The sequence below is a fragment of the Myripristis murdjan genome, chromosome 19 (genome assembly GCF_902150065.1).
Source record: "Myripristis murdjan chromosome 19, fMyrMur1.1, whole genome shotgun sequence".
NCBI lineage: Eukaryota > Metazoa > Chordata > Actinopteri > Holocentriformes > Holocentridae > Myripristis > Myripristis murdjan.
In genome coordinates this window covers 21,901,870-21,923,746 of record NC_043998.1, presented here as the reverse complement: position 1 = coordinate 21,923,746, position 21,877 = coordinate 21,901,870, and the positions used below count along the sequence as shown (strand labels likewise).

At 42.0% G+C, this 21,877-nt stretch overlaps 1 protein-coding gene and 1 pseudogene across 1 annotated transcript; one reads left to right on the top strand and one right to left on the bottom strand.

The window, feature by feature from the left end:
* Window positions 1-7,040: 7,040 nt before the first annotated feature.
* Window positions 7,041-17,207, bottom strand: LOC115378134 (RNA-binding protein with serine-rich domain 1-like). The gene is made up of 7 exons (XM_030078294.1): window positions 17,097-17,207; window positions 14,661-14,807; window positions 13,507-13,680; window positions 13,073-13,175; window positions 11,519-11,672; window positions 11,273-11,414; window positions 7,041-8,753 (listed from the first exon to the last, which is right to left on the bottom strand). Coding segments are annotated over exons 1-7 (822 nt in total). The 5' UTR covers window positions 17,099-17,207; the 3' UTR covers window positions 7,041-8,653.
* Window positions 17,208-17,242: 35 nt separating this feature from the next.
* On the top strand, window positions 17,243-20,279 carry LOC115378398 (solute carrier family 2, facilitated glucose transporter member 11 pseudogene; annotated as a pseudogene).
* Window positions 20,280-21,877: the final 1,598 nt, after the last annotated feature.

Sequence of the window (21,877 nt, the reverse complement as noted above, 5' to 3'; positions counted from 1 at the left end):
AGTTTCCAAATGGACAACAGGCATTAACTGTATTAAATGCACTCAGTGCAGCTGCACATTAATAATGTGTGTTTCAACATATTTTTGTGGAAACGTCAGTTATTTTGTTGCTATTTTATATTTAGTGTATATTTGTAATATGTTTTTTGTTGTTGTTTTTCTTCTTCATTTCAAATGAATGATGACAGACCAAGGCCCGTAGTTGTAAAACTCCTCAGGTACAAGGACAGAGAAGCCATATTACAGCGTGCAAAGTCTCTCAGAGGAACAAAAATCTTCATCAACGAGGACTTCACAGGTTAGAAGAAAAAGGAAAGAGTTGATGTCGGAGCTGAGAGCGGCCAGAGCGAGGGGGGACATTGCCTACCTACGACAAATTGATAGTTCATCCACGAACCAGCACGCCTAAACAACCGTAAGATACTGGACAACGGGTATGTTCAACCATAACACTTCATATGACACTGGACACAACTTCTACACACTCTGAATCAGAACCTTCACTAAGAAGAATTGACGAATGTGACCATCCTGAATTGAATACCTTTAAATACACTACATATAAGCCGCAGGACATTGAAAATGATATTGATCCAGAAAACAACTTTTTCTTGGACATCAGCAATGACTGCCACTATTACACAGATGAACAGTATAACAGTACTTTCAAGACTGAAAACAAAATCTCAGTAATTCACTTCAATAGTAGAAGCCTGTATGCCAACTTCAATAACATAAAGGACTATTTAAACCAATTCACACAGCCTTTTAATATAATTCTAATATCGGAAACATGGATTAACAATGAAAGGGGCATGGATTTTGGACTGGAAGGATACGAGCTGATATGTATGAATAGGAGAAATAAAAATGGTGGTGGTGTAGCTATGAATGTGGATATGAATTATCATAAGGTGAAAATATGTCAACTGTGGTCGACAATGTGCTTGAATGTATAACAATAGAGATAAGTAGAGCAAAAAAGAAAAACATCATTGTAAGTTGTATATATAGAACACCAGGTTCAAATATAGATGCATTTAAAAACTGGATGGAGGAACACTTCACAATTACAAATCATAAAGTCATTTTTATTGGCGGGGATATTAATATAGATTTGTTAAATCCCAATAAACATAAGATGACTGATGAATTTATCAATACTTTATACAACATTGGCCTTTATCCAAAAATTACCAGACCCAGCCGAATCACATCTCAATGTGCAACTGTAATTGATAACATATTTACAAATGAAATGGATAACAATACAGTTAGTGGACTATTAGTAAATGATATCAGTGACCACCTTCCAGTTTTTACAGTCTATAATGATAACCACATGAAAAACAAACAGGACAAGATACCATTGTACAGAAGGGTTAGGACAGAGGAATCCATGGATGCACTGAAAAGTGAGTTACTGAAGCATAATTGGGATTTGATATACTGATAAAGCATATGATGAATTTCTAAGGGTATTTAAAATAATGTATGATAAAAATTGTCCTATTAAAAAATACTGTAAAAGACAAAAGTAAAAAGATAATCAATGGATGTCAAGGGGACTACAGAATGCATGTAAAAAGAAAAATACACTGTATAGAGAATTCATAAAACACAGAACTAAGGAAGCAGAAGATAAATATAAGAACTATAAAAATAAGTTAACTACTATAATGAGAAATGGTAAGAAAGATTATTATATTAAATTACTAGATAATAATAAACATAATATAAAGGGCATATGGAATATATTAAACAGTATAATTAGAAATAAATCTAGACAGATTAATTATCCACAGTATTCTATAGAAAATGATAAAATTATAAATAACATGGATGATGTAGTTAATAAATTTAATTATTTTTTTGTAAATATTGGACCAAACCTAGCAGAGGAAATTCAAGACCCAGGGACATTAAATGATAATTTAATAAATAGAAATCCAATGACAATGTTTCTCAAGCCAGTAGAAGAAAAGGAGATTGCAGATATTGTTAATGAGTGCATAAACAAGACATCCACTGATTATGATGAAATAGATATGAAAGTAGTTAAAAGAGTAATTCATGGTATATCCAAACCATTAACGCACATATTTAATTTATCATTACAAACCAGTCAATTTCCCAATAATATGAAAATAGCTAAAGTTGTCCTCTGTACAAAACTGGAGACAAACACCATTGCACACATTACAGGCCTGTTTCTCTTTTCCCACAGTTCTCAAAAATTCTGGAAAATGTTTTCAATAATAGGTTAGACAATTTCATAGAGAAGCATAGCTTACTCAGTGATAATCAATATGGATTCAGAAGTAACCGGTCAACATCACAAGCTTTAATTGAACTGATAGAAGAAACCACTAATGCCATAGATAAAAAGAAATATGCGGTCGGGGTATTCATTGATCTAAAAAAAGCATTTGATACAATAAATCATGAAATATTAATTAGTAAATTAGAACAATATAGGATCAGGGAACTGGCACTAGAATGGGTGAGAAGCTATTTAAAAAACAGGAGGCAATTTGTGAGAATGGGAGACTACCAGTCTAGATGCTTGAACATTGTGTGTGGTGTTCCACAGGGATCAGTGTTGGGCCCTAAATTATTCATCATCTACATCAATGACATATGTAATATATCACAAATACTCAAATTCATTTTATTTGCTGATGACACAAACATATTTGGTTCAGGTGAGAATTTACAGCAACTTCTGGAAATTATCACTTGAGAATTCATCAAAATAAAATCTTGGTTTGACAAAAATAAGCTATCATTAAATCTGAGCAAGACAAAAATTATGATATTTGGTAACAGAAATATAAATAATCAAGCACAGGTACAGATAGAATGAGTTGATATAGCAAGAGTACACAAAATCAAATTTCTGGGGGTGATAATAAATGACAAAATTTGCTGGAAATCGCACATTGAATACATCTGCACTAAAATATCTAGAAGCATTTCTGTAATGGCCAAAGCAAGGCACTTCTTAGATACCAAATCACTCCACACTCTGTTCTGTTCACTAGTCTTACCTTACTTAAATTACTGCACAGAGGTATGGGGCAATACATATAAAATTTCATTAGAGCCACTATTTGCACTGCAAAAAAGAGCCATCAGAATCATTCATAATGCCGGTTATCTTGAACACACCAATCCATTATTCATCAAGTCTAAAATAACAAAATTGTATGACACTGTAGAATTACAAAAAGCACAATTTTTGTACAAAGCTAGAAACAATTTATTACTGAGTAACTTACAGAAACTGTTTCATGAAAGAGAGGGAAAGTATGATCTAAGGGAGCCATTAAATTTTAAGATCCAGACATGTCGAACTACAATGAAAAAAAATCTGCATAACAAATAATGGAGTACAGCTATGGAACAGATTAAATTTATTTCTAACAAATGAACTCAACAGTGAAAAATGCAGCTTGAAAATGGCGTCAGACAAAAGTAGCGACTCACAGCAGAAGTGGAAGTTTCTTTCATTCTTTCTATCTTTCTTTCTTCTTTGACTTGAATGCAAAGATAAAACAGAAATCCTCTCCTGACGTCCGAACGTGTGCAGCTCTTTTAGATCATGACAGTGTGACAGAAGTCCAACATTAACGATGACGATGAGCCTCCTGGTCACGGCTCGTCCAAACCTTCAACCAGACTTTCACTTCCACATGTGCTGCTTTCACGTCCTCATTGGATTCATGGGAGAATTCAGCAGCTCCCACCTGCATTCCCCCCCAGGTATCTGAACAGGTAGGCTACCTGTTCAGTTAGGCTAGCTAACTGAACAGGTACCTTGCTTAGCTGATTCAGAGTTAACCTCAATTTTAAAGTCAAGTTAAAATGTAAAAATCCTTTCCTAAGGGATTTATTTTAGAGTAATTTGCACAAATGCCCATAGGACTTTACAGTTTGATTTGAACTTTTTCACTTAATTTAAGAGTAGCTTTGGTATTGAGCTCCCCTGTGGTTACAGAGAGAGAAATGAAAATAGATTCAACAGGAAAAGGAGGCGGCTTGTGTTTGACCGGAGGAAGTCTGGAGACGAAGATAGAGGATGTATGGCTGTACGTCCTCTCACTGTGGTGGCTAGACTTACAAAACCTTAGTTCAGATTATCACTGTGCGTCTGGTGCACATTTATCAGTAACATAGTCAAGAACATTATATACAGTACAATTATATTCAGTTACTGTTACATAAATGTTGTTTTTTGTTCTGGATGAAGACTGTGTGATCCTTCATGATGTATAACAGCTTTGTGCGTGCTGGTGGGGCCGCCTGTCACGCAGCAGGTGCCCTTTTTTATTTTTCCACCCCTGTCATTCAAACAGCCGGAGTCCACCACTGCTGGTATATGATTTTTATTCAAATGCAAACGATAAATGCAACCATACTTCATGCCACTCTGCTCAAATGCACAGTAAGTAAGTGTTAAATGTCTGTATTTACATGCAGGATATGTGTATAGTGCTGTGTATTAAACGTCTTGAACTGTCACTTTGTTTATCTCAAATCCACAAACTTGCAAGGATTTTATTTTGGGAAACATAATATATATTAAATGTGTTGTGCACCAAAACCACAAAGACTCACTCCTGCATGTTTACTGAACTTGGTGAATAAAGGGGAATATTATTTTTCACATCAGAAGACAGGAGAAGTTACAGGGTGGTTTCTTTGACATGCACAGACAAAACTGCGTAAAGTTTAATCTGACGAGCGACAGGTGGCAGAAAATGCTAAAACAGAAAAGTAGCTTCATTCTTGCGGAAGCTGCGATGCCTCTTCGTCGCGGAGGCTTTTCACAGGCAGCATATTCCTCTCTGAAAAAGAGAGAGAATTCAGTTAATCTGCATATTTAAAGACTCGAGTTAGGGAAATGAATCCAGTAGCTTTTAAAATAAACTAAAATTGTCTGCAAAATCATCACATCATTCTCACCCTGAGCCGTAGAACCAAATCATAAAAACTGGATGAAACTGGATCACTGAAATCATACTTATTATTTGTATTAAACAAAACTCTGTGTGGTGACTCTTTAGCATGCAGCTGTGATCCAGACGTACTTTCTGCAGGCGGCTCAGTCTTCCTTTCAGCCAGGCCGCCTCTGGATCCACACAGTACGTTGTGCCTTCAGCAGTGACAAACCTGCAGGGTTGCAGAGACGAAAAAATATTTAAGAAGAGAATGAGAGGAACGTGGAAGAGACATGTTGGGCGGCGGGTTGCTGACACGGCTGATAACGAGGAGGAGGAAGTTCACGGTGATTTTTCTGGGTAAAGGAGAAGTTTTCTGGGTCAGAGCCGCCGTGGCATCTGGGCAAATCAGTTCCCATGAACCGACTTCACACTTCCCTCCACTCCTCCTGCTTTCAGTCGGCATACATGCAGATTTCATTACTTGTTTTCCTTTAACTGCCACCCATTCACTCACTTATTTAATGTTATTTATTTAATAATAATTTAACTTATCATTTGATTTCACTTTACCGATAACTACTTTTTATATTTCTGCCTGATGCATGCTTGGATTGGCTCCAGCACACTAGGATGGATGGATAGTTTTTATGCTTTAAGTATAATTTGTTTTTTTATACTCATTTTTCCTCAAGTTTCCTCACAGAGGTCAAAACCCTTTCAGCATGAATGTGTGTGAGAGTGAAAGCTCACAAATGGAAGGGAGAGAGTGATCGCCTGACGTTTGCCTGTCTGAGCACATAAAATCAACTGTGTGTGTGTGTGTGGGTGGGTGTGTGTTTGTGTGCAGACTTTTCCTTACATGTACACATGAATTCGGCATATTTCTGCTCTCTGTATGGAGCAGGAGTCGATGCGCTGGCGTATGCTGGCCTTGCTGGTTTTCAGACAACAGGTTGGAGAGACGTGTGGAGCCCTCGGCTGAGGCATCTGGCACTGAGGATGCACTGTAATGCAGCGCACACACACACACACACACACACACACACACACACACACGCCTGAAAATGTGAGCTAGACTGAAACTATGTAGTGCTCACATCACATTTACTAATGAATTCAGTCAGGATGTTGATCAGGAAATGCATCACTGACGAGGAAAACAATAAACATCACGTTGACGTCACCACAAAATAAGATGAAATAAATAAAATGAAATGTAGAGAAAGTCAACAATTAAAGGTGTAATATGTAGTTTCACAAGAGAAATTTCAAACTTGGAGAGGCAAAAATAATACAGTGTATATGTTTACATATAAAAATGACATTGTTTATAGAAACAAAGTGTCCTCAGGGGGAAAATGAGCCTAAGGTACACTTAAAACTTAAATGTAGATTTAAAATTAAAGGAAGCATCTTTTGGTTCAGAGTGCTGCAAAAGATTTTTTCTCTGGTTTGTTAAATTTAATTTTTTAAAAATGCATGTATAGTCGCTCCCTCTGCCAAACTAAATAAACATTTGTAAAAACTACACAATGCACCTTTAAGGAAACCATGAGGGATGGACCACATTTCTCCAAAAAGTCGTCTTTTGTTTGGTGCAGCAGCTTCAGTCTGCAGCCACACTCACCTTGTGGAAGCAGGAGAGCCACCAGGGCTAAGAGGGTGAGGCACCGGCTGCAGCGCGTGGAGAAAGGCATCGTGGGTCGTGGGATGCGTGTGTGTGTGTGTGTGTGTGAGAGAGAGAGAGAGAGTGGACGTCTGGCAGTAGGACTCTCCAAACACTGAATGGACAGACTCACTGGTCCAACACTCACCCCATTCACCAAACCCTCTGACCGCCAGCAAAACACTTAATGCACAGGACACATGTGGGGAAGTGCACGCCACACGCACACACACACACACACACACACACACACACAGCAGGCCTCCTTGCCCCTTTATCTAACACTCCACACGCTACAGAAACAGAAAGAGGAAACATTCCTTGGCCCGAGGAAACATCTGTCACTTTATTTCAGAGGAAATTAAAGTTCTTCTTATTTTCAAGTTTTACAACGAAAAACAAATGTGAAGAGCTGCATTGAGTTTCTATTTTTTTTTTTTTTTTTGGAAAATTACACTTCAAAATGACTTCATATGGTCTGAAACTCAAATTCTGGTGCTAAATACTAAATCATGAAGGAGCTCCTTGTAAAGACTCGTTACTCGATAAGCAAATATGGATGGATGATTTTAATGATTTCCACCTAAATGGACGTTAATATTTGATCTTGAGAAAGTTCAAGCTGCTGGTGAGTCTCTCAAACCTCACTGCACATCTTATGTAACAAAAATGATTTACACCGTGCACTCCTGCATCAGGAGTACGTCTGATTGTATATTCTGGTCAATATATAAAACCAAAAAAACAGCTCAGACCATTAATTTTATTGTCTGGATCCAAGCTGCATCACAGACTGAGCTGCGTTAACAAACAACACTGGCATTTAAAAACAAAATATACAAAACCATGCACTTAAAGAAGTAAAACAACACTCACATCTTATTTCCAAATCCTATAAAAAAAACAAATTCCAGGATGAAAAACCTACAGTAGTACAGATAACAGGTTCCTCGCTGCTGTTCAGGTTGAAAGAGGGGATTTTTCACTTCAGAAACACAGAACTGGCTTACAACTAAATTATCACACAACATTAATATCCCTGTAGAGCGGTAAAATTAACACGGGACACTCCTGCGCCCTAAAAAAAAAAAGTTTGCATCCACACCCGCACACAGCTGGATTTCAGCACGGATCGAAATCCAACATATCTGAGGGAGTCTGGCCTGTTGGTCGACTTAACCTTTAATGCGACTCCTGGGCTGCTGGAGAAAACCTCACCAACACTACATGACTAAAAAGTCTGTCTTCTTACAGTAAAAAGAGCCAGCTGCCTACAGGGGGAGCGTTTCTATGTCCCCAAGGTCCCAAACATTTCCCATAAATGTGTTATGATGTTCAAAGTAATGACAACGGACACCAAAATCATCCACGTTAGCACTTTAGCAGGCACTGTGCCAGCTGATGGTAAAAGATCAGTTTTTTTTCTTATTCTTTAAAACGGTATTTGTGGCTTCTATTGTTTAGTCTGTAGATGAATTAATGTTAAAAATTAAATATCATTAACTCAGTGCAGCTTAGCCAAGTGTGGAGGTGTTTCAGGCAGGAAAACGTGTTTATCTGCTGTGAATTGTTTTTTTTTTTTTGTTGTCGTAAACAGTCTTCATTCACTTAACACCTCCGCTTCCTGTGGAAACAGGAAAAGTAGTCCCTGGTAGCTCAAAACAGTGCATTAATTTGAAATATTTCCTGTAAACTTTACCGTCCTCCTGAACAAACACCTCCAGACTCAGCCACGTTTCACTTGAGACGACTGACAGATTCACATTTCTCACTTCTGAAATAATAATAATATATTAATAATAATAATAACACTGTCTCTGAGCACAGTGTGTGCCAAAGTGTTAGGACACGTGGGTGATCAGGTCGCAGGTTGAGTTGACCAACAGGCTGATCTCGCCAACACGAGGTGTACCGCATGAATGTAGGACATAGTACAGAAGCCAGTCCAGTGTGTGTGTGTGTGTGTGTGTGTGTGTGTGTGTGTGTGTGTGTGTGTGTGTGTGTGTGTGAGTGTGTGTAGAGGTGTGGGGAGTTTCTCTATCTAGCGAGACGAGTTTGAACTGGAGCGTGACCGGTGGCGGCGGCGGCCAGGCGAGCGAGACCTGCGGCGAACTGGAGAGCGTCGCCTTGGAGACCGAGACCTGAGAGAGAGAGAGACAGAGAGAGAGAGAGAGAGAGAGACAGAGAGAGAGAGACACAGAGAGAGAGAGAGAGAGAGAGAGAGAGAGAGAGGAGAGAGAGAGAGAGAGAGAGAGAGAGAGAGAGTGGGTCCAACACAAAATATCACCACATTCATTTAAAAACCAACTGACAGGATGATCAAAATGTACTAAAATCTGTCCTCACACACACGTTAGTTCTGTTTAAAAGATGGATTAATAATAAAACAGATTGTATTAAACTTTTACACCAGGGAACAGGTCGGCTCTGTGGGCAGGAACTAGTTTACGGGTGTTTTCACACCTGCGGTCTGTTTGCTGTGGTTCAAACCAGTGGAAGAGGTGACACTTTGTTGCGTTGTTCATTTGACTCAGTTTGACCTGAGCTACAAGGGCAGCTTCAGCCCGAAACACGTCCTGCAGCCGGGTCGGATCCAGGTCAGCTCGCTTTCACACCGCAGTACGACTAAAGACTACGAGTGGGGTGCAATGTTTAAATCAATGTTGGTTTTTTTTTATTACTGAATCGATTTCACCATAAGCTTGACCTCTGACCTCCAGATATCTGAATGAAAATGGGTTCTCTGGGCACCCACAGGTCTCTTTTTTACAGACATGCCCACCTTCTGCTGATCTCATGCAGTTTGGGCCTCAAACCCTGCAGTCCAACTGTGTTACTTTGCTCTAAAATGAGCTACCGCTAGGATAATCACAGCTTCATGAAACCTCACATCAACAAACTAGAGAATAAGTCAACAAACAAAAATCACAATAAATCATAATCACAATGCTTGTAGAATCACAGTACATATCAAATCCGCACCCAAGTGTCGTGATAGTACCAAACTGGGAGATAAACATATCGTCCCGGTGCTACTAAATACACTACTCACAAAAAGTTAGGGATATTTGGCTTTCGGGTGAAATTTCAGGATGAACCTAAAATGCATTATAACCTTTACAGGTGAACTTAATGTGACCTTCTGTAAACTTTTGAATGCACATGTCCAACTGTTCAGTGTTTCAGTACTTTTTGCACAAGTTGCTGTTCTCTAACAAGGAGTTTAACGGCAAAATTCACATCAGGTGTTTGATCCATGAATCGACCAATAAATTTCCTGGTTCAATTAGAATTGGTATTTAAACAGTCCTCCTCATCATGCTGTTCACATTTTGACATCATGAGACCAAGACGACACCTAACAGTTGATCAGCAGCACCTCGCCATTGCGAGGCTTCAAACAGGATGTTCTCAGACGGAAGTGGCCACTGAGCTTAGAGTGTCACAGAGTGTCATCAGCAGGTTGCAACAGAGATACAGAGAGACTGGAAGAGTCACAGAAAGGCATAGAAGTGGACGTCCTTTGGCCACATCCCACACTGATGACTGCTTCATTGTGAACAGTGCCCTGCGGAACCGGATGATGAATGCCACTCAACTCCAGGCACGTTTAAGGGAGGTGAGAGGCACCCAAGTGTCACGTCAGACCATTCGAAACCGTGTACATCAGCATGGTCTGCGTGCTAGACGACCTGCAAGGGTACCTGACCACACCACCAGGCACAGGTGTCATCGTCTTGCATGGGCCAGGGAGCATTTATGCTGGACGAGGGACCAGTGGGCCTCAGTGCTGTTCTCTGATGAGAGAAGATTCATGTTGAGCAGAAATGATGGCCGCCAACGATGTTGGAGACGTCAAGGAGAGCACTATGCATCAGCCACTGTTGTCACCAGACGAGCCTTTGGTGGTGGTGGTGTTACTGTGTGGGCAGGTGTGTCTAGTCAGTACAGAACTGCCCTACACTTTGTGAATGGTACAGTGACAAGCCCATACTACCTGAATAACATCATTAATCCAGTCATTGTGCCCCTGCATGAACAACACAGGCCTAATTTCATCTTCATGGACGACAATGCTCCAGCTCATCGAGGTCGTATCATTAGGGAACGGCTGCTGGAGACTGGGGTACCTCAGATGGAGTGGCCTGCACTTTCTCCAGACCTGAATCCCATAGAAAACCTATGGGATCAGCTGAGTCGCCGTGTAGAGGCTCAGAGCTCTGTACCCCAGAACCTCAATGTCCTGAGGGCCGCCCTTCAAGAAGAGTGGGATGCCATGCCTCAGCAGACAATAAGTCGACTTGTGAACAGCATGAGACGTCGTTGTCAAGCTGTAATTGATGCTCAAGGGCACATGACAAGTTATTGACACTGACATTTTTTGTTGTGGTATACCCACCACTGTTGTTGGCTTTTGTTTCAAGAAATTGTTTGAGATGAGGAAATCACCAGTGTATGCTTCTACTTAAATGCCCTACTTTCATGATATAATATCACTGTAGCGTGAACTTTTTACATTTTCTGTAAATTTCACCCGTAAGCCAAATATCCCTAACTTTTTGTGAGTAGTGTAAGATGTGAAGCACCACAGAACACCTCTACCAGTGATGGAAAACAGGGTTTGTTTCCCAAATCAAGCACTAAAGGACAGGTGTGTTACCTTCTCCTCATGCGAGGGGGGGTGCGGCGCCACATCGGGGGTGGAGGGGGCATCCTGCGGGGAGGGGTGAGCCTGCGGGGGGGAGGGCGGACGGTGGGAGCCAGCACGGCAGTGGCTGTGATCTCCTGTCCGTCAATCTGACCTGCGGGGGGAAACAGCAGAAGATGATGAGCTCTCTCTTCATCCCTCTAACCGAACACCTGCCTCTTCAGACTTTGATGCCCGTGTTCCTCCACGCCCTCCCACCTCCGTCCATGTGCTTGAGCGCCTTCTCTGCCTCCTCGGGCGTCTCAAACTCCACGTAGGCGTAGCCCTTGGACAGGTGAGGGTGCAGGCGGTTCATCGGCATCTCAATCATCTTGATCTTGCCGTAGGTGGAGAAGATCTCCTGGATGTGCTCCTGCAGAGAGATCAGAGACGTTTGAAACCTGCCACTACAGCTACATCTTCAGTTACTTCTCTGTGGCCTTTTTCCAGTCGGACACTAAGGGCCCACTCACATTGGCAAGTTTGAGCCCGTATCGTGCTAAAGCCAAAATCCCCCCCTCCCCAGTCCCCGGCTGGCCTGCACTCACATTACCTTTTTCCCAAATGCGCCCAAGCGCGATTGCCCCCGGTGTGCACGTCATCACGTTGAAATACGACAACAGGCATGGCCCGACGTCATTATAAATCAATGTAGTTCAAATACATTCATCATGTCTTCCTTTTAATTAAAAAACGTTGTTGGTCCTTTTAATCAGACATGGGATGTTTATTTACCTTGACAGTTTCGGAGGAAACTTCCTCCTTCAGAAAGGTCCAACTGACAGCCGGAGCGGCACCTGTCAGATCCGGCAGACCGGGTGACCGGGTGTCCGCACACCGCGCGGTGCCGCGGCCAGTGACGGCCGGTGCCGACGCGGTGCCGGCCAGCACCAGGTCTGCCGGATCTGCGCACACAGACTGCTGTACTTTCATTATAAACCGACTTTTGTTTATACGCGGTTGCAGCAGCACAACGGACAATGACACAGACAACACAGTTGATTATTGATTGCGCAACGCGGCCATTCGCCGGTAATCGCACTGCGCACATTAAACAATTTTGCAGAGGCAGGAAGAAAGTTGCATGATTTACGTCCGCGCACTGCGTGCGTGACCGTGCATGTGCTCATGTACGCGCCCGTACCGTGCAGAAGCACACCCCTTCCAACCGTGCAGAGTGGGGGAAGTGTACTGTATTCAAGCACGATACGGAGCGATCACACTGGTCAAACAATCTGGATTTTAAGGGCAATCGTGCTTGGGCGCGGATCAAACTTGCCAGTGTGAGTGGCCTCTAAGTAAGAATTCACTTCAGTGACCAGAGATTAACCAAAACACAGAAAAAAGAAATGCCTACTGGAAATCTATGACTGAAACTGTGATAATAAATTATCAGGGGGCTTATTTTAAGTGTGTAGTGTTTATTCTTTTTTTATAAGCAGACTATTGGTATTGGCTAATTTCAACTTTAAAAAGCAATATCTAAAGTGGCCCAATATTAATTTTACTGTCAATATTTGGTCACTGTGCAATTAGAATTTTTGTGAACTTTTTTTTCTAAAACTCTGTCACTTGATACAACTTATTAAACTAGTAACAGAACAAAACTAACATGGTCTTGCGTTTTCTAAAAAACAATTATCTTAAAGTTTTACACCTGCATTTGCACAAGGATTCCAGCAAAAATCCACATCAGAACTAGCCATTACAGGTGGGATCATATTTGAGTGACAGGCCTCGGTCAAACTCACTCGGTGTGCTTTCACTCCTCACCTTGATGACGTTTCTTGTCAGGCGGCCCAGGTAGACCTTGGTGGGTTTGGGGGTCGGGCTCCTCCGACGCCGATCCCTCTCATCTTTCTTCTGTGACTTAGATCTGCATCAACATTTTACTGACATTTAGGCACTGATGTGACACTCAACCCAGAATAAAACAGAAATAAATTTTAAAATCTTTACTTATCAGCATCTCAAATAAATAAAAGAAAGACGAGTGAGGCTCAGCACTGGAATGCCCGGACAATCAAATGATGCTGTGAGCTTAAAAGTTATAATGTGTGATAAAGAAGTGCGAGAAAAGAAAGTAAGAGTCTTATTTTTATAAACTTCAAAAGCTCTTATTCTCAGTTTTAATTAAAGAATGATGCTGCAGTAGCTCTCATTCAAACTATAAACCCCCTGCGTGTGCAAAGCGGCCCGTCCCGTACTTGGAGCGCGAGCGTCGTCTGTTGTCATGGCGCCGGCGGCTGGGGCTCGGTGAAGACGAGGAGGAGGAAGAGGAGCGGGAGCTGGAGGAGCCCGAGCGGCTGGAGGCGGAGGAGCTGGAGCCGCTGGAGGAGCCGGAGCTGGAGCCCGAGCTGCTGCTGGAGCTGGAGCTGGACCTGCGAGAACAACACCGCTCATCAGCGTGTGGAGAACGGATGGAGCCAGCGAGGTTTTTAGCTCTGAGCATGAGACACTATTTAGTTTAAACAGCGTGACAAGACCTGCAGAGTCAAATCATGAAGAGGACAGAACGCAGACTAGTGCTTTCAGCAGAAACACAGGTCCAGATTGCTGAAATTTGAGTCAAACTAGGCATCATTCAGTCTTAGGGGAGTCTTAGTGTTCAATCCAAAACACAGCCGACAAAGTGCAGTGTTACAAACACACACACTGCACGAGAGCCGTCTGACCACACACTGAGCTGATGAATTAATGAAAATACTGAAAGTGTTTTTATGCTTAAGTCGAGTCTTGCCTTTGAAAGAATATTTGTTGACTTCATGTTGGTATGAATGAAAAAAAGGTAGTTTTTCAAATAAAATACAGAGAACACTGGAAATGGTAGTGTTTTTTTTGTTTTCCTCTGATGTACAACACAAACCAAACTCAAAACTGAAATTGTGACCCAAAAACTGCTATACAAACTAAATGGTGGGTTTACTGAACCGTCACCCCCCAATTCAATGCCATTCAAACTTGAATCAAACATTTTTTGAACTGACATCAAGCTAAAATATGTTTTTGACCTAGAAATATGTAGGACCTTGACATTTTACATTTAGACGGTTTGAGGCCTTTTATTTGTGAAATTGAAAGATCATTTAATATTTTTTGGGAGCCACAGGCGCCCTGTGTATTCAGCCATGACAGACTGAAATACATCTATCCTACTAACACAGTTGCAGGTGTGTGTCCTGCACCGTGTGTGTGCATGTATTTAAGTTTTGTCACAGGTTGCAGGTGTGGGAGTTAACACACATATTACAGTGTGTGCTGGCCGCCCGCCTCTCCCTCCCTCCATGTCAGCTGTCAACTCTGCATGGATGCACCTTTCAAAATGGAAAACGGGGCAGAAAAAGCTGCAGCAGCTCCTGACCTGCTGCTCCCGCTGGACGCGCTGCGGCGCTTGCGGTTCTTATCTCTGCCCCGGTCTTTCTCTGCTCCTTCCTTCGCCGCTCCTGTTTTCTCCTTCCCTCGATCTTTGGTCTTGTCGTCCTCCTTCCTCTTCGTCGGGGAAGGCGCCCTGTCGGAGGAGAGGGAGGAGGGGGAGGAGTGAGAGTGAGACTGCAAAAACATTTGTATATGAAAAATAAGACGACTGAGTCACCTGCAGTCAAAACTGGAACACTGACTAAAAAACTTAACCCTGCCGTTACCCTCAAATTTACTAAAAAATTTTTTATCAGTTTGGTTCAAGTTGAACCCAGTAATTTAAACCCCCAGAAAATGATTATAATAAAAACTGTTACCCAACTTTATGTGCCTTGTACTTTATGTCTTGTTGACCACCTAAAGAGCCCTTTAAATAAAACATAACATCCCCCACTCAGCAGACCTTATGCATTAAAGTTCTTGTGGGAATTATGTTTTTCTCCAAATGTCATTTGGACAATTAGTGGTTCTGGCTCTACTACAGCTATGGTTATGTTTGGTGTGGGCCCCAAAGCAGAGGGAAGTTTTTTGATGGTTATAAATGGCATGTTATAGTTCCTCAGTGTCCAAAACAGCTAAAACAAATGTGTGTAAACAAACGGAGGTCAAACAGACCTCAGTGAAACATCTATAAGGTACCAAATGTGTCCAGGACATTGAAAACACATCATCATGTTGATTTTATGTTTACCCCCTTGTGACGATTAAATTAGGAAAAGCCATGAAATATGAAGCAAAAAACAAAAAAGAAATCATGTATTTACAGCTGTTAAACATCGAATGGAGTCAAATTGACCCCAAAGATAACAGGAGGGTGAAAAAAGAACAATGTCCACACACAGGATGATTTTGGTTTTTTTAGTTAAATTAACTAATTAACTAATGAGGAGAAACATTTCAATGATCAGATGTTTTAATCCTCAACCTTCATCAGTATCATTAAACTTGACCTGCAGCACAGAATCCAAAGGCAGATAAGGAGAGTTTCATTCAAAACTCAGATTCCTAGTAAGAGTGAGCGATACATCATTATCATATCATTATCTAGATATGAACATGCATGATATTAAAATCTCAACAGGAAGCAATATGGACAATGATTAAGACACTGATTGATCTGTTCTGAGCAATAAAATATTTGTGAAGTAACTGCGTTTTCTATGTCAATTTGGTGTTAGGCTTTTTGTGTGTGTGTGTAATGCTTAATTTCCACTGTTGTTACACTTAAAAATGATGTTGAAGCATTGTGTCAAAGCAGAACTTGCAGCAATACATTTGATTCAAAATTTTTTTTAAATGTCACAGTTACACTTAAAACTTAAAATTTCAAAAAAGTGTGAACCCACAGTCATATCATATACTGCATCGCTACTGAGAGGCATAAATATTGAGGTATGACATTTTGTCCATATTGTGCCGCCCTACCTAATACCTCAATATTGATAATGCAGAGATCCAATCCAATCCAATCCACTTTATTTATATAGCACAATTTAACAAACACAAGGTTTTCCAAAGTGCTGCACAGCAAGATAAAACACCACAAAATAACACAACAAAAGCAGAATAAAAAGGTAAAAAAAAAAAAAAAAAAAAAAACACAGTAGGATAACAGGATAAAATAAGATAAGATCAATTAAAATAAAATCAGATAAAGTAAATAATAATAATAATAATAATAAAACAAAATAGGATAGAATAAATAAAATATATAAAAATATTAAAATAAAATAAGATAATAAAATAAAAATAAAATAAAGGCCTTCAAACGCATATAATCCATATATCAGATATTACAGAAGTTAAAATCCACTCTGAGTGCTTTACTGGTCCTTTACCAGCAAAATATGGAGGAACAAAACGTGTTTGTGACATTTAACAATGATCAACAGGTGAAATTATTGTTCCAAAACGGAAAAGTTGCCATAAATCTCTTAAAAACTCCGGATCTGAGAGCATGACAGCATCAGATGAGGCATCATTTTAGAAAACAGACCCATGCAGACAATTCATTTGTTTTATTAGTAAGGTTAGGGTGTAATCACATATTACACGTTTAATTCCCACGTTTAAACATCAGGGAATCATTTAAAAACCTGAGGAAGTCACAGTAACAAAGCAGGTTGATGTTTTTTAGTCGAAAACGTCAATTTTATTTAGAAAAATGAAGCTAACTCTCGCTAGCTAGCAGCGGTTAGCTTCGTTAGCATTACCGCTTCATGTCTCACCGCTTAAATCAAACTGTGCCCGTTCATTTACGGTTTTAAAAAAATACTTTTGTATGAATTAAAGCATGAGTGACAAACACAGTGATGTATATGTGTATTAAAACAGAAACGCAGGAGCGATAACTGATAAATAATGCTGGTCGTTTACTTACATGTTTCCGTTTGTTCGCGCAAAGAGTCGCAGAGGAATGACGTAAAACTGTTGCTAAGAGTGAGCCAATCAGAGAAGACCTTAGTGGCGATTGCGTAGAGATGTGCGACACAAATAAAAACACATGAGGAGCGGCTGTGCCCTCGGTCCGGCTCTGCAGGCGCACCGGCAGGCGGAGGGTTCATTCAAGGTTTGCCATCACTGATATATCATCTGATTTGTTTTAATACACATTTCTGTCTTGATCTAGTGATTTATTTCTTGGTTTCACAATCAGAGTGTGTGTTTTTGCAGCTTTGCGGGGCAGCTGTGACCTGCAGTTTGGTGGTGCTACAAGCAAAAAAAAAATCAAATTCCTGCGTTAAAAGCAAGAATTCATCTACTTCACTATGAAAAGCAGCCTAAATCTGGCCACTTTGAGGAATGCTTTCCTTGCATTAAGCTATAAGAAGTGTGTTGATGCTGCAACCTTAAGCCGAACTGCATCAAACTGCATGAGCTTTTAGTTTTCAGTGTCATTTTTATCCTGTAATTAACTAGAAACAACCGTCAAACAAATGTAGTAGAGAGAGAAGTGCAGTATTTTTCTTGGAAATGTAGTGGAATATAAGTGGAAGTGCCAGAACCTCAAAACAGCCGGCTTCTTGATTAAATCAGTCTCAGTAAGTGAGTTATTTTCCCTCTCTGGCAGTTTGCTTGGCTTGCTGCAGAGTCATGCCGGTCCGCCTGACAGACTGTACTGTGGGATTACAAGTTACTCTGCAGATGAGCGGATAGATAGAAACCTGCCGCTCCAGTTTTCAGAACCGCCAGGCAGCATTTTTTCTCCTCTAGGAGCTTGTCATGTCATAGGAGGGTGAGACATCCTCTGTCCCCAGAAGACATCAGGGAAAGACAAGGTCAGATAGATGTAAAGCCACCGGGGACAAAAGCCTAAGACAAACCCTCTTCTGTTCACAGACGGAGCAGCTGGTGTCCAGATGAACTCCACAGGTAACAGGGAGGTAGAGGACCCGGACAAACGCTCAGGTAACATCAGGACTCTGGCTCTGACGGTGTGCTGTGCTGCCATCGGAGGAACCTTCCAGTATGGCTACAACATCTCCATCATCAACTCTCCCACCAGCTACATCCAGGGCTTCATCAACGACACCTACGTGGAGCGCTGGGGCACAGGCCTGGACACCCCGCAGGTGACCCTGGTGTGGACTTTGATCGTGTCTGCTTTCTCACTGGGCGGTCTGGTCGGGTCCCTGCTGGCGGGGCCGATGGCGGTCAGGTTCGGGAGGAAGCGCTCGCTGCTCCTCAACAACTGCTTCCTGTTTGTCGGCGCTGTGCTGGTGCTGACGAGCAGGGTGGCCAAGTCGTTCGAGGTTATCGTTCTGGCTCGTTTTCTCGTTGGGGTCAACTCCGGGGTGAGTATGAACGTCCAGCCGATGTACTTTGGAGAGAGCGCCCCGAAACACCTCCGAGGTGCAGTGGCGTTTTCCTCCGCCGTTTTCACTGCGTTCGGGATTTTCTTGGGTCAGGTTGTGGGAATCACAGAGATTCTGGGCTCTGCGCCTTGCTGGCCGTACCTGCTAGCCAGTAACGCCTTACCAGGGATGATCCAGCTGCTCACCTTACCTTGGTTCCCCGAAAGCCCAAGGTACCTCCTTATCGACCGGGGCGACAAGGAGGCCTGTGTCCAGGCGCTGGGGAAGCTGCGAGGCGGGGTGGCTCCTGTGTGGGAGATGGAGGAGATGCTTCAAGAGCAACAGCAGCAAAAGTCCGCTGCTTCTAAATCTGGATCTGGCGCTGCTAAGACGCCCTTGGCCTTGTTCAGGGATCATGACCTGCGACCCCAGCTCAAAACGGTCATGGCTGCCAGCAGTGCCATGATGCTCTGCGGCAACGACTCCATCTACTTCTATGCCTCCTACATCTTCCTCAAGGCAGGGATCCCTCTGCAGAAAATCCAGTATGCCGTCATCGGTACGGGGGCGTCTGAGCTCACCGCCTCCATAGTGAGTAACTTCCTGATCGAGCGTGTCGGCCGCAGGTGCCTCCTATTGGGCGGCTACACCCTCATGTCTCTCTGGGCGGTCGTCCTCACCGTAGCACTAACGCTGCAGGGCCAAGGCGTGGCAGGGATGCCCTACCTCAGCATGGCGTGCGTGTTCGCCTACATCCTCAGCTTTGGCATCGGCCCGGCCGGGGTGACGGGGATCTTACCGGCTGAGATCTTTGATCAGGCGGCTCGGCCCGCGGCGTACATGGTGGCCGGTTCCCTCATGTGGATCAGCCTCTTCGTGGTGGGAATGCTGTTCCCCTTCATCGTCAACAGCCTGGGGAACTTCTGCTTCCTGCCGTTCTTTGGCGTTTGTGTAATGTCCGTGATATTTTTGGGGTTCTCCTTACCAGAGACCAAGGGCAGGACCCTGGCTGAGATCACTGCAGAGTTTGATAAGAAGATTAAAGTGAAAAGGCAGGGGGGCGAGTCTGATAAGGAACAGTATCAGCTGGGTAACGCTTGCTCCATCACTGCCCTGGAGCCAGATCCTGACCCTGAACACGGGAACCAGGAGGACAGTTTGGCACCTTTGCAGTAGCAGAGGATGTAAAACAGGTAGTGCCTTTAGTACCTCCATGGGTTAGTCAGATTATTCCATATGCTGTAGTCTTAGGTGTCCTGTAAATTGAAAATAATCTGAGTCATCACTGGAACTTGAAATCAATTCCAATTTCTTGAGCTGACCTATTTTATTTTTGTAGAAATTCCACGTTAAGACTGTCCAAAAACCTCCTTTGCGCAGCTTTTCATTAAGTTTCATGTAATTTCAATCAGCAAAAGTGCTAAATTCACCCAGATATTCACTGTAAATGTCGTTCACCACTTCCTGCCTAATCAGCTACGGCTACACTTCATTCATAAATTATCGCCTCATGTTTTTTCATGTGCTACTTGTGCGACAATCATTTCAAAACTCAAGCTCCCCTTTGGTTTGCGTCATCTAATCAGGCAAACCCAAGCATCTCCACACTTTCCTCACGTCCACTCTGGAGCCAATCACATATGAATGCACTGCTTATTACCTCAATCAATCAGATCAAGGCTCCATTTGGATATGTAATGCAGAGATATACAGTATCTACAGCCCTGGGGGGTTGGGGTATTTATTATTTATTTTGGCCCAATTATGGGTTTTTTCTTCCCATAATTGGGTAGCAGCTCCAAATGTAGTCAACACCAAAGGTTTTATTTTTGAATGTTTGAATTAAGTGAATTTTTTTTTTTTTTTTTTAATTTATTGTAAACCAAGTGACTGAAATGTGGTTTAGCTCCTCGTTGTGAAACCTGTAGCACAGTGGTCTCCAGTCATGAGCCATGGAGGGCCGAGAGTCCGCAGACCAAACACCACAGCAGCCGACTGCGCTGATTCACACACACCTTCAATCAAAGAGGGAGAAGTAATCAGTAAAATTATGTGGGGTAGAGCTTAATTGAAAGGACAAGATGCTTATTCTCGGTCCTACTGATTGGAGTAATGGTGTGATCACACATGAGCAGGAGACGCTCATTGGAGCTGGAGCGGTTGTTGGTTTGGTGACTGGAAAATATTTTTTTAAAGCTTTAAAGTTTTTGTTAGTAAGGAGGACGCATGAGACTGACTGACTGGGGAGATACTGCTAAAATAAAGGTTTCCTCCATTTGAAAACTACAAACAAGTGTCGTCAACCTCTTTGCAAGTTTATTGAGGTTACAATTTTGCCAGAGTTCATTAAACTGTAACTGGTCACTAAGAGGAAAATGTGAAGCCGCTCCGCCAAACACCACTCATCCATGTAGAATGGAAATTAATTTGAATGTGCGTTTCACTTGTGTGACCGCACGGAGTGTCTTGGGGCAACTCTACCGTGTGAACTCAAAAACCAAACCAGCAGTCAAAAGGATATTCTACCTCAAACGTGTCAGCAAACTCTCTCCACACCCACTCAAAGCCTTCAAAACTGTTAGATCTGTTTGCTCTGCTGAAATCAGAGCGCTTGATCGGTCGTGTTGCATGCGGCGTTCACCTCTTTCCAGCACAGTGAGGCTGTGTTTTTAGATCTCTAATTCATTTATTCAGAAACCAAATATCTTCTGAGCTAAAAACCCTTGCATGTGTGCATACAAGGTCAGCACGAGGGTTAGCATAGTGGGAATTGAACTCATAACCCTGGAAGTATTTGTGCGATGTTTCATTTAATGAAACATGGCACAGTCTGTTGCTAATACCTAATCCAAGAATAACATCCAACAGCTTTTTCTTAAGTGTTTTTGTTACTTGCGTAAGTAATAGGTAAGCCATGCGTCAACCAGCCGGTTTATTTTAAATATTTCAATTGGCTAACCCTTCATAGTCGCTTCAGTCAGGATATCAAACTCCTGTAAAACAGATGTTTATTCACAGGCTCAGAGCTGACAGGACAGACAAGAAACGAGGCAGCAAAGTAACTTGCACAGAGAAGGCCGTCAGTGTTCATTGATTTAACTCAGCAGACTTAATGTTTGCCGAGTTAAAAAAAAAAAAGATGTTGTATATTGATTTTCTTTGTTGATTTCTTCTTCCTTTATTGTGAATCAATGCACCCACCAGTCAAAGTTGTGTTTTTCCATGCTTTACTCACACAGGCAGGTCTAACATAGTGCTACAAAATGTTATCTAGACAGAAAGTACATAGGAAAGCTGTGTGTTTTGTTTATTGAAATGCAAGTCAGTGAATGAGTAATGACAGACTGTGTGATGTGCACTGGTTCTT